General features: G+C 35.5%; 1 protein-coding gene across 7 annotated transcripts; it reads right to left on the bottom strand.

Annotated features, from left to right (window-relative positions):
* Window positions 1-267: 267 nt before the first annotated feature.
* On the bottom strand, window positions 268-25,652 carry LOC114296354 (rac-like GTP-binding protein 5). 7 transcript variants are annotated; one of them, XR_014336394.1, is made up of 12 exons: window positions 25,054-25,652; window positions 24,590-24,684; window positions 24,334-24,494; window positions 23,855-23,989; window positions 17,204-17,259; window positions 17,009-17,118; window positions 13,003-13,293; window positions 3,583-4,408; window positions 3,347-3,480; window positions 1,686-3,235; window positions 962-1,085; window positions 269-863 (listed from the first exon to the last, which is right to left on the bottom strand). XR_014336394.1 is itself a non-coding variant. In XM_082879765.1 (7 exons), the coding sequence occupies exons 3-6, from the start codon at window positions 23,927-23,929 to the stop codon at window positions 13,264-13,266; spliced, it is 303 nt and encodes a 100-aa protein (XP_082735891.1). In that variant the 5' UTR covers window positions 23,930-23,989; window positions 24,590-24,684; window positions 25,054-25,649; the 3' UTR covers window positions 12,766-13,107; window positions 13,229-13,263. The 7 variants fall into 7 exon arrangements, 2 of the variants coding, with proteins under 2 accessions (XP_082735891.1, XP_082735887.1); XR_014336393.1 differs by having other exon boundaries at window positions 268-863; window positions 3,347-4,408; window positions 17,204-17,291; XR_014336386.1 differs by lacking the exons at window positions 269-863; window positions 962-1,085 and having other exon boundaries at window positions 13,003-13,107; window positions 13,229-13,293; window positions 17,204-17,291; window positions 25,054-25,649.
* Window positions 25,653-25,909: the final 257 nt, after the last annotated feature.

Below are 25,909 nucleotides of genomic sequence, written 5' to 3'. Positions count from 1 at the left end.
TCGCCTTCTAATAGCCCATTCATCACAAAAAAGTAAAATCAACTTCCAGAATATGAAATAAATCAATTTTTATGTGCCGTTTGCTAATGCGTGAATTATTGCTGCCGTTGACATGATACATGTTAACTATCACACATATTGTACGCCGCCATGACATATTCAATAAGCCACAAGAATCATCCTGTACAGCGAGATCGAAATGAAATACTCTTATAGTTCGATGTCAAGTGCTTACTACAAAATCTCATGCCATTACACAACTAAAAAATCAAAATTAAACAATGCCATCAATAAACAAAACAACACCACATACCCTATCATACATTTACACATACGCACATAACATTCGAACAACGACAATATCCACCAACACATCCACCAATAATGGGATTACAATTGCCCATTCATCACAAAAAAAATTAAAATCAACTTCCATAATATGAAATAAACCAATTTTTATGTGCCGCATGCTAATGCGGTCGCGTACTGCGGCAGAGAGTTTTGGACAGTAACACATTGGTTTGTCTATCCTTATTTACGTAAATCTTAAACGTAATAAATGAACTACTTCAACTAACCCAAAAAACCCATTACGCAGTTGGTGATTGTACTGCAATAACATGGAAATGGAAATGGTAATCAAACGAAAACATGTGCAATGTTTTCAAACCAATGTTCCAAACGTATAATTCGTGCATTATTACACAGCTTGGGTGGACAGACCTCTTCTTGGGTCATTCATGAACATCTTCACTAATGCAGCCCGAAATGTATTAGAGGTAAGGCCGTCCATTGTACTGTCAATCTTCACCTTGTGCACATATTGGGGCATGATGAAACAAACAAAGATACCACAATCAGCGCTGCATCAAAGCATTAAAACAAACAACATCAATATGGGTGCGTGTATGACATATTGACAGATGTGAAAAAAAACCTTTTATGTTTTCGAAACACATACAAGCTTGCTGCTTGTTAAGGACATTCGATGACTGACTCGGGGGAACCGTTCATATTATCGCTTGCAACTTCATCGGCCAACGGTCTTCCAGTAGCTGTTTTGCATAGTTAACCACCCATTTTTTCTGCAAAGAATGAGGACCATAACGTTATAATACTTGTAAACAATAACTAATTTCAGTTACTATGAACAACATCCATTCCGAGATTACCATCTTTAATGCCTATATGAAATGGTCATCTTTGCTACCCTTCCATTGCCTCAATGGATTGTAATGGTGCCATGTCCCAAATTCTGAATCATGAACCATTATTGTCCAATGGTTTAAATAATATATTGGGTAGTGGATGTATCTGTTTCCTTGTGAGACGTTAAATTGGGCTTTTAGATATTGGTCTCTGGATGTCATGCTTGGGTTACGTATCATATCATGTACACACGTGAGCAATGAGAATTTATCAAATATTAACACGTATGCGCACTAAGCACACAAGGACAATAGGGTTGTGTTATCGTACCGCACAAATGCTGCTATAAAAATATGATCGATCAACATATTTACTTTCAGCGGCCGCCCTAGTTTGCAAATCCATAAGTATATCGTCATATGCATTAATAACTTGTTTGGATTAAAATTAGGTGAATGCCATGTTTGGTAATTAAATAGATTTAGCAAATGGAATAAACCAACCAGCTCAATCAAACTTAAATGTATGCCACTTACACTGTTATTGATTGTCGATTATTGTACCAAAGCTTGGATGTTCGTGAAACATACGTGCACGTCACTCCCTTCGCCACCCCATATTACAGCTCTATAACAAACGTAAACCACATACAATATTTTATAAGCACTTACACATTTAAAAAAAAAAAAAGTTAGTTACAACTCAAGATGGTCACACATCCGACACTCTCGAAATAGTACACGTCCTCTAGCCATTTTTGCTTCTCCGGGCTAAGCATTTTCCTCACAAGGCGTCGATGGTTCATTCTAAAACTACCCCAAGTCTTTTCTAAGTCTGCACCATCATCAACATAAACCACCTCACAATTCGCATCCACATTCCCTTTCACTAGATTCTTATGCTGTTTAGTACGACCACCAACATCGGGATACTCGTAATCCGATAACCTCCACTCCCGTCTTCGTTTTTCCTTCACGCGTCTTACCAATGAATTTATGTTAGGGCTCAGAACGCTTACGAAATGCAACTGCAGACATACCTTGGCCACACCATTCGCGTTGCCCGAGGTTCCTGCCATGTTGGACTGTTGGGGGGGTGACATATTTTTTGACGACACTGCACATATTGGACTACCAATACCTATGTTCGAATTTGCTACATTGTGTTCGATCCCATCGAGGACAAACGGTGCTGTATGTTGTAGTGCTAATGGCTCACCAACATTAAGGCAATGCTCTTTCGTCAGGCATTATGCAATGCTGGCGACAGGCGTTGTGAATGTAGTACTTGGTGTTTTGGAAACATCTGAAATACCATTATGATCCTAACCATTCTGCACACAATCTCTGTCTCTAACCCAGTTAGATGCTATCATCCGGCTACCAGTACCATTTCTTACAGATTGACTGACTTTGTGCGCCTCATGGTCGTCTATTTGATCTTCCAGTCTGATGATTTTTTTTTTCAACTCTACCACAACCCTGGCTAGACGTTCTATTTCAGCATCTTTCACACATATGACACTGTCAAAACCCATGAACAACTTGGTGCATTGCACACCAACCATCTATTCCATTGTACTGACTTTCCTTTCTAATTCTTTCACACATTTGGCTTTCTTCACTCTCTACTTCTCCAGCTCCTTAATCCTAAGCAATGCATTTTTTAGATCCTTTTCTATAATTCTTTGTTTCTCACAACTAATGTCCTCTACTGGTGTGATTGATAGAACAAGACGGTCAGGGAACGGGTTTGGCCAGCCTTCACCTACGACAAGGATATTACCATTATGCTTCGCAGAACCCCGTGCAGAGTCTGTATTGATGCTGGTGGTCCCCGACTTTGGTTCAATTTCAATGTCACCACCATTTGGGGAGTCTGCTTTCCGACATTCAAGACTTGGCTCTGCAATTTCCACATCTGCAACACCATCTCCATTGCCATCCCACACCGATTCCAAGGCCACGTTTACCTCCTATGCCATTCTAACATTAATACTACCACTTTGTCTCTGTTCCACTTCTGTGACATTGGTGTTCAGTTGATACCGCTCAAGTATTGTCCCAGATAATTTCTCACAATTCACCTGCAAAAACCATTTTTATGTCACACAACCATTCAATGCAAAAAAAAAAAAAAAAAAAAAAAAAAAAAAAAAAAAAAAAAACTAATAGCTTAAATGCATATTGATTCAAACCTCAAAAGCACCTTCGGCCGTTAAACCATAAATTTAATCCTGCTAATTAGATTGCCAATGTTCCAGTTACAAAAGCGTGGAAACATTTTTGGACGCTCAGACTCGATTAGGTTTGTGTGTTCACAAAGAAAAAACTGCAACACAAACATAAATTACAACCACTAGATAAATCAACAAACAACTGTAATCCGAAATGATGGTGGTGAGTGTATGTCACGTGTGAAAGAACAACTTACTAGCAATGCTACCACACATCCCGTCACTTTTTTCGGCCTATGGTGAAAATCATTCAACGACCCAATCAACGTATCACGAATTGTCGCTATCTAATTGTACAGTCGTAGCGTCTCCAGTTTGTCAATGGCTCGGACGTAAGCCCACCCAATAGACTCTGCGGTAGTTGCAAAAAAAAGTTTTGCACAAATGTATAAACATAAAAGTTTCGCAATATCCTCCTCATCACACTGCGTGTTCCCCCCTAGCACTTCAAGCAGCAGATCCTTGATGGCTTTGGAGGATACCCTTTCGGTGTGTAGGCAACACCGCTGGATGATATCGGATGGGGGCTTCAATCCATATGTCAAGTCCAATTTATCCCGACCACATTGGATCCCAAATATCAGTCTTATATCACTATTTCAGAGTGGTATGCCTTTTCCCCTATGTAAAACATTTCGTCCGATGGATTGTACGTTTGAATTATTCGACAAACCGTCCCGTCACATTTCTTGAAAACCTTTTCCGTCTGATTGTTAATCCGTATAGCATCAACCATTAGCCAAAATGGGGTTTTCTACAAGTAACGTATGTATCCTTTGCCCAGCTCAATTTCACCAACTGTTTTAATAACCTTAGCCATATTTGATCGATACATTAGCATCGCCGAGTCAACAACAGGTTTTTTCCCTACACTTTTCACACCAGCACTGCCCGATTTATTGTTCTTGAACGACAACTTGCTTTGTCTTTGAACCGCTAATCTTGTCAATAATGATGTACCCTTCCCTGATTCCTGTGTCCTTCCTCCTGCATTCCATTGTCCTAGTGGTATCCGTGAACTACCTGTCACATTCAGTCCCAAAAAGTTACTACAAATCAACCAATTCAACCCACACTTTAATAAAAGCACTAATAGTTAATAACCAGGGTCGCACAGATATTGTCACAAAATTCGTTAATGTACTAAAACGATAACACAGCCATGGATGATAAGACACAATTCCAAAAAAAAAAAAAAAAGAGCCACTACAAACAACCAACACATCCATGTTGTTTGCTGATAACACACCACTACATTATTTCTTTTTTTTGGTACAACAGAAATTAAATAAAAACTAAGCCCTCTCCCTAGAGAGGCCGATCAAGTTTGCAACAATATAGCTTTGAATTTCCATTTTTGGTTCATTGAACACCAAAATGTCTTCAGGTTGCTCCGCTCCAAATTTGGCCAAAGCATTCGTACACAAATCCCCTCTTTGTAGATGTGGTGGATGGTGCATTCACATCCTCTGAAAATAATTTTTGCATCCTTCAATAGTCCCTTATAAGGGAATTTGTCATCTGTGGCGTCCTCCATCAGTTGCACTACTTGCCTTGCATCAGTCTCAATGATCACCTCATCCATACCCTTCTGAAGTATCACTGTCAATCCTTTATAGAGAGCCCACAATTCAGCCTCCAAGCTTGTTCCACTGTCCAGCCTTCCATAGTAGCCACACACCTAAGCTCCTCTTTTATCTCTAAAGACTCCTCCAAAGCCTCTCCCACCTCCCAATTTCCTGCTGCCATCAACATTTAACTTGATTTTCCCTGTAGATGCCAACCATACATACCACTATCTAACAAAACATCATCAATTCCGCACCCAATATAACATACCGCACTTAAACACACCATACCTGTTCCAAACAACTCATCAAATACCCCTACTTGACCGCCAAATAACCTTTTACAAACTAATAACACCATCTGCAAAGCACACATACATGCAATCTCAAACGAGCCATTTGCTTTTCATTTCAACTTATTAATCTTACATAACAAATGTACAGTACTGTTTAACACACATTTGTCTGAATGTTGTTGTTAACAAATTTTCTAAAATATGAATTGTCACAATTTAGTTCAATGCGCTTAACATGTAGGATGTGGAAACGTCGCTACAGCATTTACTTGATTGCACTATACTTGCAAGATCCGTACAACAACCATTACCATCAATGTTTAAGTACTTGATGACACTTTCACTGAAACACACGCCCCCTTTACCTCATACCAATACACATTATCAGCATATTTCAACCAATTGCCCAATATAAGCCAAATGTGATCCACTACACCAAGTCGGGCATTGCAAAACTTAACACATATAGTTGTACAAAAAAATAACCATCGTACAATAACCGGTATGAACAACTCCACCATGCCTTGTATAAAATGCAACAGAACAACCTAACTACCATATGAAAACCCCAAGCAATCATTTTTATGCAGGTTAATTCGATATGACATGAACAACCAACAAATGTTACAATTTAAAATAAAATTCAGACCCCCCATTGCACCATTTTTAAACACAAAATTCACACAACAAACAAAACAACATCACACGACACCCTTTCTCACCCATACAAGTTTGAAAACACAAACCAGTAGACAACGACAACACACGGCACGTTACTTCACATAATCCAATACGCAAACACACTAACCCAATAACACTTAACCCTCGATGACACAAAACGCAGTAGACCAATCAATTACGATGTTAATACTATACTAGTAAATCATATTCAACTAATATAAAAAAAATTACAATACCATATGTTGCGCTGCTCCACACAATCATACTGATCACATACCCACTATATTAGTTACCACACATGGTTTACCCTATGTATGGGAATCACATGTTTAACACATTACCATCACCTTTCAACGTCAAATTATACTGGGACAAATGTTACAATTTAAAATAAAATTTAGAACCCCACATTGCACCGTTTTTAAACACAAAATTCACACAACAAACAAAACAACATCACACATTAGGCCCAATAACACTTCACAACAACCAATACATAGACACACCAACCCAATAACACTTAACCCTTGGTGACACAGAACGCAACGGACCAATCAATTACGGTATTAATACCATGTTAGTAAATCATGTTCAACTAACATAAAAAATTATAATACCCCCAACTGGGGCCTAAGGTGTTGTGCTGCTCCACACAATCATACTGATCACATACCCATTACATTAGTTACCACATATGGTTTACCCTATATATGGAAATCGCCTGTTTAACACATTACTATCACCTTCCAACATCAAATATTGTCACCCAACCACGAACAGAGCACACACTACCACATGTTTCACATGCATACTACATTACCCAAACAACATTACACTACATTTCCCTAACAGTATAGGAAAATACACACCACCATCCCTTGAATAACATACACAAGCCACTCATATTTTGAAGAAAAAACAACAATTAGTTGATACGTACCAAACCCCTCATTGTACGCTTTGAAACCCTAACATTACTACTCTCAATCACTGTTTCATGTTAAAAAAACATCACTAACCTGACCGTTTCATCATCATCTGCCAAAAATAGGATACCAACACCGTTGAATCGAATGTCATCTACAAATCACGACCTAAACCCTTGTTCTAATGATGTAGGGTTTTCTCTCTCACGACTCACTCAATTCGACGACTATTGCAAATGGCAACAAACAAAATTTGGTCACAATTACATATTACATAACCAAGAAATCAACATTTAAACACAGAACTTTTCCATACCAAATATTGTGGGATTCGATCGCAAATGAGGGAAACCAATAAAAGTTTATAGTGAGCTCGGTGCAAATGTGTAAATTCACATTCAAGCGAAATCCCACATTCACCCCTCATTCGTCTCCCAAGCGTGTTTCTACCATATCCATTATTGTAATTTCACTAATAACAGGACTTTTGCGTCTACAAGAAAACCTTAAGGACTAATCAATTCACAAAATCTATATTTGGGATTTAATGGTGCTTCACCCAAAGAAAAATTGACTTTTTGTGGTAACTTATTAATGTTTTAACTACTTTAATGAGTTGTCAAAACAGCTCTTATATATTACATCAATTGAATCTCCACCCTACAAACACTTTACCCAAAAAAATCTTGGATAAAAAACCTAAATCCATACCATTTTTTTTTGTTTTTGTTTCCTCTTACCATTCAAGAAAGAAGGTCTTTTCTTGTCTTGTCCTGTCTTTGTCGATTTTTTTTTAAAATTTTATTTCCTTGTGCACAAAACCTGTTTGCACAAAGGATTATTACCTGACAGTGATGTCAAGGGAAAAAAAAATACAAATTCATAAAAAAATTCACAAATTTAATTATTAATTTTTATAAATTTTTTCATTAATTTGTAATTATTTTTTTAATGCCATGTGACATTTCCCCTTGCACAAATCCACATTCACCTTCTTCGCCTCTAGTTTCTCTTTCTCAACTATTTCATAGACGTTTCTCTAAAAAATAAAAAGTTTCTTAGCTCTCCCTATCGAATAGCATGTTCTTTAATTGTTTTCCACTTTGTTGGGTCCTAATATACCTGTTTGGACCTGTTTGGACACATTTATGCTAATAATAAATTTATGGGTAAATTATAGTCACATTTCCTGAGGTTTCTGACAATTATACTAGGCCCTCCTACTTTTATGAAATTACACTGACTTCTCTTGTGACCAGTGGCGGAGTTAGGAAACTAAATCAGAAGGGGCACTTATTGATCACAACTTTAATTTTTTTTTCTATAACCAACATAAGAAAATAATAATTTTTGAATTAATATTAAGTACAAAAACTTAAATAAATTATTACAAAAGTATTTCACATAAAATTTTATAATTAACTTCGAGTAAAATTGAAAAGAAAGTATTGCGTGCAACTAGTGTATAATAGACAATGTAAAAAATTTCATGTATTTAAGTCTTAAGATAAATTATATAATGGTAAGGTAAATCAAATTTTTACAAAATTTGAGTAAAAATTTCATATAATAGTGATATCACGTCATTATTGACGTATGATATCACCAATCAATAGTAAAGCAACATATGGAGGGTAAACTCCATGTACAAATATAACTAACACTCTAGTAATTTTTACATATATATAGTGAGATTATTTATATTTGCATATCAATAATGGTGGATATTACCTTTATATTGAGATTTTTTTACAAAGTTTTCATACATAAAATTATAATTTGTTGTAGTCACATCATTTTCAATAAAACAATCACTATTGTTTTCATAATTTCAAAATGCCCTTGACATTTTATTCTAAATATTATTTTTGTTTAAAATTTTATTTATATACATATGTTAATAAATAAATAAATCCAGGGGGGGCACGTGACCCCCCTAGTCACCATGTTGCTCCGCCACTGCTTGTGACTAACGACATTAATAGGAGGGTTAGTCACAGGGGATGTCAATGTAATTTCATAAAAAAGAGGGGAGCCTAGTATACTTGTTAAGAATTTCAAGACCACAAATATTTTAACTTGTATATGGGACACATTAAATGGTGTGTATTCTAAAATAGCCTATAGTTATAACAAAAATGATGATGAAACAAATTAAAAATAATAATTAAGTACATATAAGAGAAGTTACTTGGTGATGAGCCTCCTTATCTGAATTAATAAAAATCAAATTGAGGCATCACATGTATTTATTTGAGTACTATTATTAAATAATTTATTTCGCATGGTTTGACTATATATATATATATATATAGGGTAATGTCATGGTACACACCCTCATATATTTATTTGAGTAATATTAAATAACTTATTTGTAAATACTCACATGGGTTTGATTATCACATGCATAAATAATTTATTTATCAACTTGGGACACCACATGTAAGTAGTATTAAACAATTTATTTCTAGTTGCTCATATAGTTTGATTATAAATTAATAAAAATCAAATTGAAACACTACATGTATTTATTTGAGTAGTATTAAATAATTTATTTCTAAAAACTCATATGGTTTAACTATAAATATATATATATATATATAAATATATAATTTATTTCATTACATACATACAAATTCTTGTATTTCTTATTTGGTTTCAATAATTCATATTAATTTGTTTACCTGAAAACAAATAATCCCTTCAAATATTATACTAACCAACCTGAAATCCCCCTATAAACTAATCTAACATCTAATCACTGACTTTCGCTAGAAAAAAAAAAAAAAGTAAAAGAAAAGAGACTTACGTATAGGTCCTAATAAGTGGACTTATTGTCCAATAGGTCCTATGATAATTAATGACATTTTTCATCAAACATTATTAAAAAAATGTCAACAATAGTTAATTTTCAACTACAGTTTGAAAATTTCGTCACAAAAAAATGTCACTAATTATAAGTTTTAGTGATAGTTTAAAAAATCGTCATAAAAAAAGTTACTAATTTTCAACTTTCAGTGACAGTTTAAAAAATTCATCACAGAACAATTTAACTAATTGTAAATTTTAGCGACAATTTATAAAAATCGTGACAAAAAAAGTCACTACTTGTCAATTTTTAGCTACATAGCAAAAAATCGTTACAGAAAATTAATTTTAACGACAATTTTATAAGGATTTATTTTCAAAAGGATTTGATGAGAATTAAGTCCAACAATTCGGACTTATTGGTAGTTTACCCACACAAAAAAACCGTTAGTCAATGGTCAACTAACGGAATGGGGCAATCTAGAAATCAAAAAAAAAACCTCAGGGGAGGTAAGTGTAATTTCAAAAAAAAATAAGGGATGCCAGTGTAATTGTCAGAAACCTTAGAGGAGATGACTGTAATTTACCCTAAATCTAAATTGTTATAATAAGGAAATATTATGACTGATACCCAAATTTGGTGAATATTGGTATACACACAAATTTTGTGTTTATAAAATAAAGGCAAAAATAAATGTTTTAATTTTAAATAAAGGAGTATATTTTCTGATGAATTTTCTAGTAAACAAATAATTCTCTGAATATTTTCTTCAAAAAAGTTGCCTCGAGAGATTAATAGTTTGTTTCCGAATTGAGTGGCAAAAATGTAATGCTCCGAAATAATAATTGTTAGGTTTTTATTCTTGGCAATCCCGTTTGACAAAACTCCTTTCAGTTGTAATTTTATTCAATCTTTTATTTCAGTGAGGCTTTGAGTTTTAGATGCGAATCCAACCCGGATTGTGCCTATGCAGAAGAGTTTGTGAAGTTAATTGTTTTATGTTTGCCCAGGCGGGGTCGAGGGGCAGCACCCCCGAAGTAAAAAACAAAATTGCAGTAGAAGTTGTTTGTCTGCTCGAGCGGTCATTCTTGCACTCGAGCAGAGATCATGACTTTTCAGAAGTTTCACTCGCCTGCAAAAATACTGGGAGTTGTTTTTTTCGCTCGAGCGACCATTCCTACGCTCAAGCGTAGATCCGCTCGAGCGGAGATCGCGGATCTGTTCTTTATAAATATGTGATTCTATCAGATTTTAGGGTACGGCTGCCAGATCTTCTTCTTGGGTATTAGGGTTTTCTTCTAGAGCTTCTTTGCTTGTTTTCATTTGATATCTGTAAGAGTTTAATCATGAATTGAGTGATTATATCAAAGGGTTTGTTTTATTTTGTTTTATTCAAAAAGAGAGAGCTGTTCTCTAATAGATTCTGTAGAATTTGGGCCTGAAGCTTTGGTGGATTCTAGAGTGGCTCATCGTCATGGATTTGACATCGATGTTGTGGATTCAACGTTGGGCATGACAATTCCGAGGTGAAGACCCGGCTACAAGAGGCACATAGGGGTCAATTTGATTCGGACGTAGATTCGCTAGATAATTGAGAGTACACTTGTATAATTCCTTTATGTCTTTTTAGTGGATTATTTTGTGGCTTTTGCTCATGGTTTTTTTTTTATCACAATTAGAGGTGTTCTAATTGTGATTTTTTCACGTTAAAATCATTGTGTTGATTTGTCTTGATTGTTTGATTGGGATTGTTATTTACTGGTTAAAATTAATACATAATCACAAATCAATATCTAGGAGATTTCTAGATTTTTCAATAACCATTATTTTCCATGACAATTACTAAATAACAATATATTTTCGAACATAATATCCTTCCATTTATATGATTCCATTTTTTTACAAAAGTGTAACACATGTAGTAATACATTAATAAGTCCTAACCCTGAATCTACAACATGTGTCATAAGCAAAAGATATGAAATAAGAGTTAAATAGATAAAGGAATGCCCTAATGGCTACAACTTTCCAAGTCGATACTTAATTACAACAAAAGTGAGTTTGAAACTGAATATAAGTAAAACCCTAGGCTTGTACAAAATAAATACAACAAAAACAAAACATGAAGCTCTCAGCTCTAAGTCCTCCCAAGCTATGGTCTTAGTGGAGGCATATCATTAGCACCTCAAAATGGTTTTCCACATAGGGTGAGCCAAAACCCAGTAAAGATACTTTTAACACAGTGCATGAATCTTAACAAAGTTATAAGGTGAACGTACAAGGAATGCTCATATCAAAACATTTTATATCTCTTTTCAAAACCCATGTGATACCAGGTTTATATCACAATTCATGAAGTCATTTCCACTAGATATAACACTAGGAATCTCTAAGATGTGTCTGCAAGTAGGCTACAAACACTACCAATTGCCATTTTTACTAGTGCTAACCGGAAGGCTCAACACCTATCCGCACGGGTTTCTAGAATTTCACTAAGGACACACAGGCCAACTTAATACCACAACTACACTCCCTACTCAGATTCACCAAGGTATTCACTCATTTTTCTCAAAACAATAAACATCTTCAATGTGTTAAATATGTTACAAAGCTCAATGCAAATGAATGAGAAATTAGTTTCAATTCACCTAATTCTTATGCAATTTCTACAGCAATCATAGTTATCCTCCACCAATAGCTCAAAATAGGTACTACAACAAAAAAAGATTTTTACAGCACGCAATGCACGCTGTAAAAACCCTTCTACAACGTGCAGCGCACGTCATATTATGACTAGTTATGGAAAGTCATTCACTTTCAACGACATGCTTTGTACACCGTTAAAAACTATTTAACGGCAAAATTTGTGCGGCGCTGTTACTTTTTCTACGACTACTTTTGCACGTCGTTAATTGGTGACACAAATAATGACGTTGATTGCGCGCTGTATATATGTAATACAACGACTTATTATGCCTACCATAGAATATGCGTTTTTTTCTTTTTTTAAATTCAAAAGGTTCTATTTGACTAATTTTGTACAATCTAACAAACATTACAAACAAGTATCACAAAACATCAATCAACCACCAAAATATTGTTTGAAACATCAAAAAGAAACTATATCCATAAATTATAAACATTCAACAATTGTCTATACATTCCAAACATTCAAAAACTATATCCTTAAGTTCTAAACTATACAAAAAGTTTAAACCATCCAAAACTATGCATATCTAACTTTTTAAACATATCGACAACTATTAAGAGATTATCAAAAACTACCGACATTAGTTCCTATAGCAGTTGCAGCTGCAGTTAAAGCAAATACACTTACTGCTATCACAAAGACGAGGGTGCTCAATGTATGTGTTAAGGCACCTAAATCCGCGGCAATAGCTGAAGCAACTAACCCTCCAATCAGCTTTTTCAGCTCCTCTCCCTTTAAAAGATAGGAAGTAAGGTTTCTCTTGGAGGGACTAACACACTTTAGAAATGACAGATGCAAAAGAGTGTGCAATGGCCAAAAAATAATTTTACAAACATAGGAGCACCATATATACCTGAGCTGTTGTAATGGGCACAACACCAAGGTGGTTTACAAAGAATTGCTTATCTTCCCAAAGATCTACATGAGGCAAAATAAGAGGTCATTCACTCTGAAGGACTGTTCACTTCACGCACAACATTCATATAACAAAAATTGCAAAACTAAGCAAGCCAAGAACAAAAAATAAAGATGATAAAGAGCATGATAATAATAGCAAAGGCCTCCATTCAAGTTGAAACATTTCCTTCCAAGGCAATGCAGACAAGCATTACTTCTAAAGATGCCAAGAACAAAGAATATTGGTATTGGAGAAGCAATAGTTGACATTGTTACCATGGGTCAGATAAAGAAACATCAAGAAGTCTCTGCATCTCGAAATGAGAATTTCAAGACTCAATTTCATTTGGTTTAGTATCTCTACCTAACAAAACAAAAGTGGACTATATTCCAATTGCCTACAAAAAATGCCATCCATTTTTTCTGGTCTCACAAGCCACCTCATGGATCCAAGAATCTGAGAACAATTTTTCAATTGCCTATAGGGATCTAATTGGGTTGCCAACAACTAACTTACTAAGACCAATCTGTCATGGTGATCCAAATGAGTTGTCAACAACTAAGACCAATCTGTCATGATAGAACTATAAATCCAACATTGCCAAATTGAAACTATTCAAATGGTTCAGTGGCAATTGACTTGGTCCAAACCAGGCTAAACTTGCAACTAAAACTATCTTGTATTGTTTTTCTCTTGTTAACAGCAAAATCAAGTCCAGAGGTTCAGGTTTCCACCTATAGCGATCCCGGGTTTACCCTTGTTGTATAGTGATCCGGACATGTGTCCGTGGATGTTGGTAGTTGTTTATTATCTTGTTTACATCCTTTTCTACTTTGTATTTGAGTTATAGGATGTGTTGGACGGGTTTGTTACAGGTTGGTTGAGTTTACAAACCAAAACTAGTTGCCCAGATTTTTGCCTGTACGCTCGAGCGGGGGTTTGGGCGCTCGAGCGGGGAATATACCCATCCAGTAATTGTTGTGCAGTGTTGTACGCTCGAGCGTGGAGTTGGCCGCTCGAGCGGAGGCCTGGTTCTGCAAAAGTGCTGGGCGAGAGCATTCTGCGCTCAAGCGGGAGGTTGGCCGCTCGAGCGGAAGTCTGTGAGTGGCCGCTCGAGCGGGGTGTTTTACGCTCGAGCGGAGACCTGGGTTAAAGTCCCGAATTTGTGACTTTTCAAATCACTTTTTCACTTTCTCTTCTCTCTCTTACTTTTCCTAAATCACCATTGTTGAGCCTCTCACTCTAGACTCTACCTTCTCTCTAGGTTTTGATCTAGTAGGAGTGATTTACTCACCTTTGGCCTTTACAAAAAAGTTGTTGATCGTCGAGGGCTTCATTTTAATCTGAAAATCTCGGGTTTTGGAGCACGTTGGGTTTTGTCGTCTTCTCCTTTGGGACTCCGAATTTGAGGTAGGGATAACCTACTCCTCTCTATGAGTTTTGTCTTTAAATTTTGGTATTTTGAGATGTTGGGCTTGGTTTGGTAATTTTGTGAAAGTTTGGGGCTTTTGTGCAATTATACAAAAGTTGGGGTTTCATTCATAATAAACCTAGATGCATGTTTGGCATGAAAAAAATGGAATGATTGTTGAATCATTGATGAAAATGGAACCTAAGGGTTGAAATGATAATTATGGAAAATGGCCTAATTACATTGTTTAATTATTTGGGATAATTAATTGGTGAGAAATGAGGAAATGAAATGTTGATTGAATATCCATTTGTGCATTTATTTTCTGTTTTAGAAATAACTGCTTTGGGCTATCGGTGGAAGATAGTCGAGATTGTTGTAGACAATGCATGATGATTAGGTAAACGGAAACTAATCAATGGAATGAGTCATGGAACTTGACGGTTGATAGAATACATTAATTGTATGTATTGTGTGATTGTATATAGAACCAATGTGTTTATATACGTTATGTGTAGAGGAGGAGATAGGGGATGTACTCCGCGGTTTAGGGGAAGATAGGGGATGTACCTCTAAACCGGATAGGTATTGGGAGGAGATAGGGGATGAACTCCGTAGACAGAACTCATATGCTTGTCTAGAGAAGTGAAGATAGAGCTCATATGCTTATCTTTGTAGAGTGTGGATACAGCTTGTATGCTTATCTGTGGATATTGTTGATATACATATCTGTTGAGAATGTGGATATAGCTTTTATGCTTATCTGAATGTGAGATATTGTTTTTATACATATCTGTGGAAATGATGATAGAGCTAGCATGCTTATCTGTTGAAAAAGGGAAAATGAAAAGTAATTGGGACTTGTAAGTCGTTGACATAAATATGTAATTTATGTGATTGTATCAGTGTTGACCAACTATCAATTGCTAATGTTTTAGTCATTGTCCATGGTTGGTTTAGTGTATTTCTACTGGGCTGTGGCTCACCCTATATGGGAATATCATTTTCAGGTACAGGAAGCATGCCACCTCCAAGGACATAGCTTGGGAGGCTAGAGGCGGACATAGTGTAGTTGTTTTACTTTTGATGTATTACATGTAACTTCAAGCCAAGGGCTTAATGTGTAAACGAGTTAGTACTCTTTTGATGAAACCAAGTGTTAACTTGGAAAGCTGTAAGCCCGTAGGGCATTTTGTTTTGATGTTAACATGTAATACTTATGTAATGAAACTCAATGAAATAAAGGAATGTGGTTAGTTTATATGTAAATGCTTGTCTTATCTGATGGGTTTAATGTTATTATTTTGAGGGCGTTACACCACCTCTAAGTACTGATATCTATCCTGTTTATGGAGATCATTAAAAATAATATACAAGGAAGCTAAGCGGATCTTAGTAGCCAAAACGAAAGCTTCAATTAAAATTAAATGCTACATAATTATGATGGCACCAGTACATATCTAGGATTCAGCACTGCCCACATGAAACACCAAAAACAATACTAAATTTGTTGACCCTGGTCACGAAATTCCACGAGCAGTTCCACAAAGCTTAAAGAAATTACAAGTGTGTATTTCATTAGCTAGAGAAGTGCCACAATAGCAATGAATATTAACTCTTTCTTGCGAAGTTTCAGAATATCTGCATAGTGTAACTATGAAGGAAGCTATTAATTTTGAAGGAACCTAGTAATTTTATTCAGGCTCACATGGAAACTTAGCACTCTTTAACTATAAAAGAAAAGCTTTGTGAAAAGCTCATAACTGAAACCTTCTACTGCTTCTCTATTAATCCCCCCCCCCCCAAAAAAAAAGAAGAGAGAGATATATCATGGATATTTGGGGGTAAATGATACAAAACTTAAGACATTTCTACAAAAACTTCCCTTATGTATGTCAAAATGGCCCAATTATCGAGATATGCTTCAAGAGAACTTGGAAATGGAGTTAAAAATTGTTAAATATAAGTAAGTTTGCAACCATAGGTGTAAAACAATGCTGGTGAAAACTTTCAAAGAAGAAATCTCACATTTATGATAGAATTCTAGATGCAAATGTCTGAAAATAGCCAATAGTAGAACTAACTAGAACAAATGAAAAGGATAGGAAAGAGACTTTAACCAAGCTTTGTTCCAACAAGAACTATTGGAATTCTAGGAGCATAATGCCTTAATTCAGGAATCCACTGACCATCGAAAACAGAACCCCCCCCCCCCAAAAAAAAAAAGAAGAAGCATGTATCAGCATACCATCTAATCAGACAGAAAATTATCTTATGATCAGAAAAGAACGGAATCTATCTTTACATGGAAACATTATTCTTACCTTTTTTGATATATTTTCATAGCTAGCCTTGCTAATCAGAGAAAATGCAAGTATAAAGACATCGACCCCTCTATTGCTCAGGGGTCTTAATCTATTGTAATCCTCCAGATCTGTTCCATGAAACAAACAAGTCAAATCCAGCACTTGTGAAGAGTTTGTTGAAGAAGAAGATATCATTGGCTAATATGAACTTACCTGCTGTATCCCAAAGCCCTAAATTAACAGTGCTCCCATCCATAACCACGTTTGCACTAAAATTGTCAAAAACAGTCAGCACATAATCCTGTTCCAAGCTTAGTCAATTCAGACTTCGAATAGGAAAATTTCCATCATAAAAAAAATTTAAAATTATTTGAACCTTCACATTTTCAAGCTTCCAAAATCAAGTGAAGAAATTCCTCCATATATGAAGCATAACTAAAAATCTACAAAGCCTTTTAATGTTGACAATATTCTCCATAGTCAAAACCAGAAGATTGATAGCAGAACTTTAAAAGCAATTTTCTATTTCACCCACAACTTCAACTAAGCAAGGTACATGGAATACTAATTTTCCATGTGAATCTTGAAAATTTTCCTTTCCTTCCCCTTTTTACCAAACAAACAACAATGAAAAAAGACAAGTTTTTCCAAGTTTAGTCAATTCAGACTTTGAATAGGAAAATTTCCATCATAAAAAAATAAAAAATTATCTAAACTTTTACAATTTTCAAGCATCCAAAATCAAGTGAAGAAATTCCTCAATATGTGAAACATAACTAAATCAGCATTTTAATGTCTATGATATTTCCATAGTCAAAGCTAGAAGATTGAGAGCAGATATATACTTTCTTGGATCTGTGTAATGCAAAGGTGAAAGAAAAAGCAAGGAAAGATTGTAATGTTAGCTTCCATTTAAACTATTAACTTTTCTATTTGATGGTGTTCCTTTCTGGCTGATATGAATATGATATAAACTCTGGATATTGTTCTTCACATGTCTTCTATTTACTTCTTTTTCTTTTTTTTTGGAGGGGAGGGGGGGTTCATGTTAGAATTAATTTGATCATTGCATGACAAAAAAGTGGTATTCTCTCTGTTAAATTATTTATGCAATTTCATTGAATAACATGATTCTAATTTTGTAAAGAAAAAAGATTGGAAGCTCTAAATATAGAGCTCTAGGGGAGCTCTAATGAGCTGGTCTCCACCCATGATGTGATGTTTGTGTCCTTTTTTTTTTCTCATTGCCAATTGTATAGAGCTCTATATTTAGAGGTATGTATTACTGTTGTTTTGTAAATATTTGTTCTTGAATTTGTGCTTTTTATAAGCCATATCAAGAACAATTTGAAATGTTTTCAATTCCATGGCTTTCTTGTGGAAGCATGGGTGAAAAACCAGCAAGACCTACAAGAAATGATTAGGGAAAATGAAGGGCACAATTTCATACAAAGGACTTTGAGTCCAAGAAGACCTGTAATACACGACCTATCCTTACCAAACAATAAAACATTTTTTCTACTACTAGTCAAGTCAGGACCAACCTTCCAAAGCAACTCAGAAGAAGTAAAGGAACTACTAATTAGGAATTAAGAATTTTAACACCTCTACTCTATAACTTCTTTCCCAGCTTGTAACAGTATCAGATTTCAACAAATGGAAAATAATACAACTCAATCAACCAATCAAAAAATTCAAAAAACAGCTCACAAAGTATATCACTCTAGAATGTGTCTCATAAGGAAATTTCTAGATATACCCTGAAGATAAAGAATATTCGCTGTGCTTTGCATTTTTCTCTTTCTACTTTATCTTTTTGCATGGTATTTTTCTTTTCTTTACCTTTTCTGTCTTTTTCTTTTTTTTTCTTTTTTTTTTGGTGGTGTCAGAAAACAAACAAACTAGCCTCCCACTTTTCTAGGTGACATAATATTCTATTTAGCATGCATAACATTTACAAGATGAAAGATAGGAATCACATTGTAGCTCGATTTTTTCGCGCCCCCTTTTCGGAAGCTTGAAATCAGCCCTATAGTTCGAACTCTCGCGGTTCTGAATCTAATCTCCCAAGTGCAATGTGAAATTAATAAACACCAAAGAGTCCAAGTCAGGAAAATCTTTTAGAAAATCGATTTTGAATCGAAAATGCCAAAATTGGACTGCTTTGCCAGATATAGAGTCGCCACCTAAATATTTTATTTTTAGAGAAATTTAGGAAACCCATGACTCTTGCCAAAGGCCATGTGTCCGTCATTACCAAGTTTGTCTCGGCTCAGGAACTTAGGTACGAGAGGGGAAGGTCATGAATTGAGCACCTCCACTCGCCCGATTAAAGATCGGCCTCTACTAATCATAATATGATTTTTATCAACATTATATGCTCTTGTTCCAGTTTATTAGGCTAGCATTTACTATGTGATGCACACACACACACACAAGTATAGAATAAATTGCAAGAATTGGAACATCTCGAGTCATGTTTGTTTTGCCAAATTGTTTCGAAATATGTATCACTTGAAAAAGTGATCGCATATGAATATTACTCAAATTATTCCAATTCAAGCAATAAGCCTTCATTCACAGGCATTCAAGTAGTTTACCAATTAAGCATTTAGCCTCACGGCAAGCATGCTAGACATGGCAATATTCACACACATGCGATTATGTTAAAGCAAATAAAAGCTTACCTAGTACTCCAAGCCAAAAAAGAAACAAATTTAGAGAAATGCATGATCCTAACTATGCAATATAAATAATGCAACACATGCGATATGCAATTACTAGGTTCGGCTACTTAACATGACATATTAAACAATTTGATAACATGCGGTCTAAGCACGTATTCAAAGAAGTATTTACACAACAATGTAGTTAGAATGATGAACCGAGTCACGGTGCATGGAATACAAATGGATGCAAACATGAGTTATGTTAATCAAAACATGATGTCCCTAATCTAACCATCTTAAGCTAGTAAATAAAAGGAAGAAAGACGTGGGGTTGGAAGACATACATATTATTACATTGCACTCTCACGAAGAAGAGTCCGAATGAATAATCTAGCTAATTAACTAACTAATTAAGCTAAGCTAATTAAGCTAATTATTACAAAATCCAATGAATAACTAGCTAATTTATTTAACTAACTATTACAAATGAAATGAATTAACTAACTATTCTAGTTAACTAATTAATTATAAAACGAAATTTGAATAAAGAATTAACTAACTAATTAATTACAAAACGAAATGTGAATATATAATTAACTAACTAATTAATTACAACACTTTACAAAATTAACTAGCTACAACGAATTAATTACAATAAGATTAATTACATTCGACAAAATGCGTAAGTGAAAATGGATTAAGGTTGCATGCACAGCGCCTGAGAGCTACTCTGTCTGCCCATGCCGCCTTTGTTTCACCTTCAGCCATTGCCTCTGTTTCCTGCAAAACTGCACTGTTGGCCACACACTGAGGGCCGACCGTGCATCACTGATGACCGGCCGGGCCTACAGATGGCTGGCCGTGCATAAATTTGGTGCAAAACCCTGTTTTTGTGTTCTGAGGTGAATCAGTGCAGACAGAGTGTCCTCAAGCTCTGTTTGTCCCTTTCTTCCTCCTCTGTCATAGAAAAGCCTCGAGAGAAGGTTGAAATTGATTCCAAAGCCATCAATGAGCAAATTGATTGCTTGATGGTCTTGGATGCAATTTTGGACAAAAATCAATGAAATGCAACGAATGAGACCACCCCTCTCTCTTGTCATGGAATAAACTCAAAGAGGGAGGTTGCGACGCTTCAAGAATCATCAAAATGCCATGAATTAGCATGTGACAACTCTTGACACAAGGAACTTGGCATAATGTTCAGCCAAGTTCAAGCAATTCCAGCCATTTTCTTTATGTGCATTGATCCAATTTTAAACCAATTTGTTTAGTCATTGTTATTCATTAGTCCATTTGTCCATGGTGATTAAGTCCTCTAAAAGGAGAGAAGCGTCAAATGGGAAGTAATTCTCAACATGAAAGAGAGATTACACAATGAATCTCCTTAGAGATTAAACCATTAAGCGCAAAACTCTAGTTCATGTATTGAATAACCATCAACCACTTGAAACAACTCTCAAATGAAATAAAGGAGTGGCAAGTTGATTATTATAATGAGGTTATTAAACATAGAAATGAGTTGAAGAAGAGTTAGAACAACATGCAACAAGCTATACAAGTAAACTTAGGAGACAACAAATGAACTAATCAAAGCTTGAAGTAATTAAATAAATTAGGACAGTCCTAAAACAGCCCCTAAAGTGCAAAAAAACAGTAGTTAAGACCAAGAGAAAGTAAGTAAAAATAGTAGAGAAAAAGTCATGGAACAAAGCCTAAGGAGGGGTGGCTAACCCCTCACTTTTTTCAATTTTAAATCACATGTTTCAGCCTCAAAACAGTCCAAATACAGTCCAAAAACAGCCCAAAAACAGTGGCTAAAAATGTGTTTAAAGAGCACAAAAAGATAAGCAAAAGCAAGAGATATAAAGCTAGTAAGCAAAATCAAGGAAAGGTGGCTAACCCCTCAACTTTTCAAACTTTTAAATCATGTTTTTCAGCCTTTACAAACTCTGAAAATCAGTATATAAAGACAAGAAAAATAGTGGAAAAGAGTAGAAGAAGATGAAAGAAGAAAGTGCAAAATTATACCTTTGAAAGAAAGGTAAGCTCTTAGTTAATAAACTCAATTCCAACACCCTTAAGTTTATGAAACTTTTTTAAAATCTCAAAAAAACTTCAAAAACAAGCTCCAATGGTGTATGTATTGTGTATGTATAGTTAAAAGGTAATATGAAGTTTGGAAGGGAGATGGATGTTCTTAGCTCTCAAAAACCTTCAAAGCTTTTGGAAATATTTCCTAACCCTCTAGGTTATGAAAATATGTTGTAAATTCTCTACAAGAAAGCTTCAAATCCAAGCTTTAATGGTGTGTGGAGGGTGAAAGTTGATTTGGAGAAGAAAAGAGGCTTGAAGGTTCAAGGAGGTTCAAGGATGGCTCATCAATATCTAAGCCTCTTGGAAAGTTTTTTCTAACCATAAAATCTGAAGTGGGAGGTCCTATTTATAGAATTTGAGCTAATTTGGTCCAAAAAATATCTTCAAACAAAGATATTTGTTAATTCTCGCCAGCTGTCTGTTTGGCGCCATCGAGGCCCGGCCGGCCCTCAAAACCCACGGTCGGGCCTCAATAATGCATGGCCAGCCCAAAAAAGAGCTCTAGAAAAATTTTCACTAAAGCTCGGCCGGTTCTACGTAGACCTGGCCGGGTCTCAATGACTGCACTTCAGGCCCAACTTCAAACGGGCATATCTCCCTCATCCGGACTCGGTTTTAGGTGATTCTTGAGTCTAAATTGAAACCCTGGAAGTCTACTTTCCAATGATGTTGGCCTTACAACTAAAGTCTAAGTGTGCAAAGAGATAGGCCTGGTTTGTGAAGGTTGCTCAGTTCCTTCTCAATGGTTTGATGCTCACCTTTCCTAAACTGGTTTTCTTCCAACCCCTTCTATTTTCTTCAACTCCAAACCTATAAATAAGAAGTTTTAAAAGATTTTTTAAAGAGTTCACTTCTCTTCCATTCATTTCCACTTTGTCCCTACTCGGTCAGCTCGCGGCCGAAGCAAAACGCAAAATTGCATTCAAAATTGCATGTCCGTCGTTGCTCGCTCGAGCCAAGGAGTTCTCGCTCGAGCTAGGTCTTGCTCGAGCCAAGGAATGCACGCTCGAGCCAAGGATTGCGTCCATACAAAAACCTGAAAAAGTGTATTCCTCGCTCGAGCCAAGGCACTAGTAGAAATCATGAAAAATACACTGCTCGCTCGAGCCAGAAAAGATTCGCTCGAGCGAACCTCAGAATCCGAATTTCTCAAGAAGTTTGTTTTCTTCCCAATCTTGGATTACTTTTGGTTCTCTATAAATACTTGGTTTTCTCCCAAAACTAAGTGTATGGATTGAAGTCCTCCAGATCTTCTTTTTGGTTCTTAAAGTTTATATCTGGGGATATTTTGTTTGTTTTCTTTGATGTTTTTATTGAGTCTTCAACTCATGATTTAAAGAGAGTACATCAAAGGTTTGTTTGTTATACACAAAAGAGAGAGTTATTCTTCAGTTGTGGATTCTGAAGAATTCGAGCCTGAAGCTTTGGTGGAATCCGGAGTGGCTCATCAGAAAGACAATTCCGTGGTGAAGATGGGGTTGGAAGAGGCATATAGAGGTTGGTTCAATTAGGCGTTGTGGATTCGCTAGGTAATTGAGAGTATACCTGTGTAATTCCTTTAAATCTTCTTAGTGGATTGTTCTTGTGGCTGTTGCCCGTGGTTTTTTTATCACAGTTGGAGGTGTCCAATTGTGGTTTTTTCCACGTTAAATCGTTGTGTCTCTTTGTCTTGATTGTTTGATTGGGATTGTTATATTCTGCTTAAAATTGATACATAATCACAAATCAACATCTAGGGGATTTCTAGATTTTTCAAGTGCAATGTTTTTAAACAAAATGCGAGCCTCAGACATCATAGAAGCATTTGGAAAAATATTTTGAAAAGAGGGTTTTAAGGTCTAAAATAGTTTGGCTAAAATGGGGTGCAAGCTTTGGGATTAGAGCTTGAACCCAAATTTCTTCGCTGAGAATTCAAAAGATTGCACAATGTAATTTTCATCATCGGGTGTTCGGAATAAAGTGCCCAAGTTTTAAAGGCGGTCAAAAATAGGGTGTCTACACACATAAAAATGAAATATATACACTTTAGCTTCAAAGGATAGGAAGTCACATAAGAATAGTGATACCATATAAATTTATAATCAATGCACGTTTGTCTAACCAAGTCATATGTATCAAAGTCCCCATATAGCTGATCTGCAACAGCACGAAAGAGGCAGTTCTCATCCTCCAGCATTCGTTTGACTTCTCACCCTTGTGCCCTTTTTATATCAATCCCAAATTGGCATTCTCTCTCCTGAAACAAAAGCAATCAGCCAATTTTATAATACTAAATTTTGATGAAAACCATGGACTTAGTAAATGAGCAAGATGAGTTAGGATTGAAAGTCCGATCATAAATTAGAAGTAAAACATCAAGTTCATTAGAAAGTTAAAAACCTGTATTTACCTATGATGCTTAGATACAATAGGGAAGCAATACATTTTTTTAATCTTATCACGACTTGTAAAATTCATTGAATCATTTTATTTTGTTTTTTTTTTTAAAAAAAAATTAAGGGTACTTGAATTTCATATGCAATTGATATGCCATATAGAGAAGGATAACTCAAGTCTACAATATTAGTAATTAAGGAACACCTGCTTGCTGAAGTAACTGATTGAAAAAAAAAAGTAGTTACAATCCAAGAAAATATGAATTGCAAAATGGGCATGGCCAAGTGATTCCAATAAAAGCATGACGGGCATGGCCAAGTGATTCCACATGAAGAACTGTTTGGGACCCACCTTGAATGTTAGTGCTGCAAAAGTATCCAGGAATTGTTATTAAGATATCAAACATATCAAAGCCATTGGATTCAGATCACAAATTTTTAAAACAAAAGGTTTTTAATACCTTAGTGAATACCAAAGATAGTCACTTTTGTCAGCTGTACTATTATCGTTCAATGATTGACGCATGAATTGTGGAATTGTAGCCACAGAAATAATCTGTCACATAAAAATAACAAATTAACTTATCTTGTTATTGAAATAAATATAAATTCATATTTTATAGCCCCATATTTATTAAAAGGGAAATTTGGTTGTGAATTTTTTTAAAATAAAGAGAACATATAAGTTAGCAGTTACGGTATGAAATGAAGTTCCATGAAGATACTGCATCATCTGCTTGTGACCAAATTTCTAACTCTTTATACAAATGCAATAAATTCAAAATAATTTCTAGCTGTTTTGACATGGTTGAAGTTAAGATTTCTATCTAAAAAATGGCTAACCAAACAAGCTTCCCACTTTTCAATGTTTTCCCGAGGTGGGAGATCAACAACAATGTCAATATTGCTAGCAGGTGGAAAATACCTTTGTTTCACAGCAGATCTCTGATTTGTAGCTGCCACCGAGGCCCAGGTCTTCTTTTCCGGCACAACTGGGTTCGCCACTGGGATAGAGTTGGCAACATCATTACCCTTCCCTTGCTCGCTTTGATTTACCAAGAACCCAGTTTGTTGCCTAACACCTCTTCCACCCCTTCCACCTCGTATCCCCTGTTGTAGAGCAATATGTCCACCCATCTGAGGGAAAACATTTCTCATCCCCAGATTTTCTCGATGACTCGAACTCCTTGCCTTAGGGCTCACCCTATCCATGCCCATTTCAAGATCTGAAAGCTTCTAAGACGTTATGTCCTCATATACAATCTCTGATTCATCCAGATTGGAAACCACATTCCTAGCCCTAGCTATAATCAAGCTATCAGGTAAATCCTAAATCGGTTGATAACAGTTTCCTCACTACCCTCTTTATCGGACCATCTCGATTTTAACAAGTTTAGTGCAGCTGCCGGAGTCGAAATTTCCTTTTAAAAGAAAGGGGTTAAGTCTTCACGATTCACACCTAAAACAGTGGCTTTCCTCGTGTTGAGTTTCTTTCTAACACTATGTTTGGAACTTAGCAGAGAAAAGAAAAGAAAAGAAAGGATTATTTAATTTCGGAGAGAAAAGAAAAGAAATGATTATTTAAGTAATAAGAGAAAAGAAAAGAAAAGAAATGATTGTGATTTCTTTCCTTTTTGTTTGGATAAGGAAGAAGTAAAAGAAAAGAAATGATTGTGATTTCTCTCATTCTTGTTTGGTTAGATTTCATTAAGAGAAAAGAAAAGAAATTATTTTACGTTATATTACCAAAATAACCTTTTTATATTTTTAATCATTTTATT

Source organism: Camellia sinensis, chromosome 1 (assembly GCF_055761805.1).
Source record: "Camellia sinensis isolate YWXY chromosome 1, ASM5576180v1, whole genome shotgun sequence".
NCBI lineage: Eukaryota > Viridiplantae > Streptophyta > Magnoliopsida > Ericales > Theaceae > Camellia > Camellia sinensis.
The sequence above is the reverse complement of the archived record's forward strand: the minus strand, read 5'-3'. Positions and strand labels throughout refer to the sequence as shown.

Coding starts and splice junctions, on each gene's coding strand:
- LOC114296354 (XM_082879761.1), bottom strand. CDS start 23,929: ATGCTGGAGGATGAGAACTGCCTCTTTCGTGCTGTTGCAGATCAGCTA. Junction 17,119..17,203: donor AGGGCTTTGGGATACAGCAG/GTAAGTTCATAT, acceptor TTCATGGAACAG/ATCTGGAGGATTACAATAGA. Junction 13,294..17,008: donor ATGAAAATATATCAAAAAAG/GTAAGAATAATG, acceptor TGCCTCATGTAG/ATCTTTGGGAAGATAAGCAA.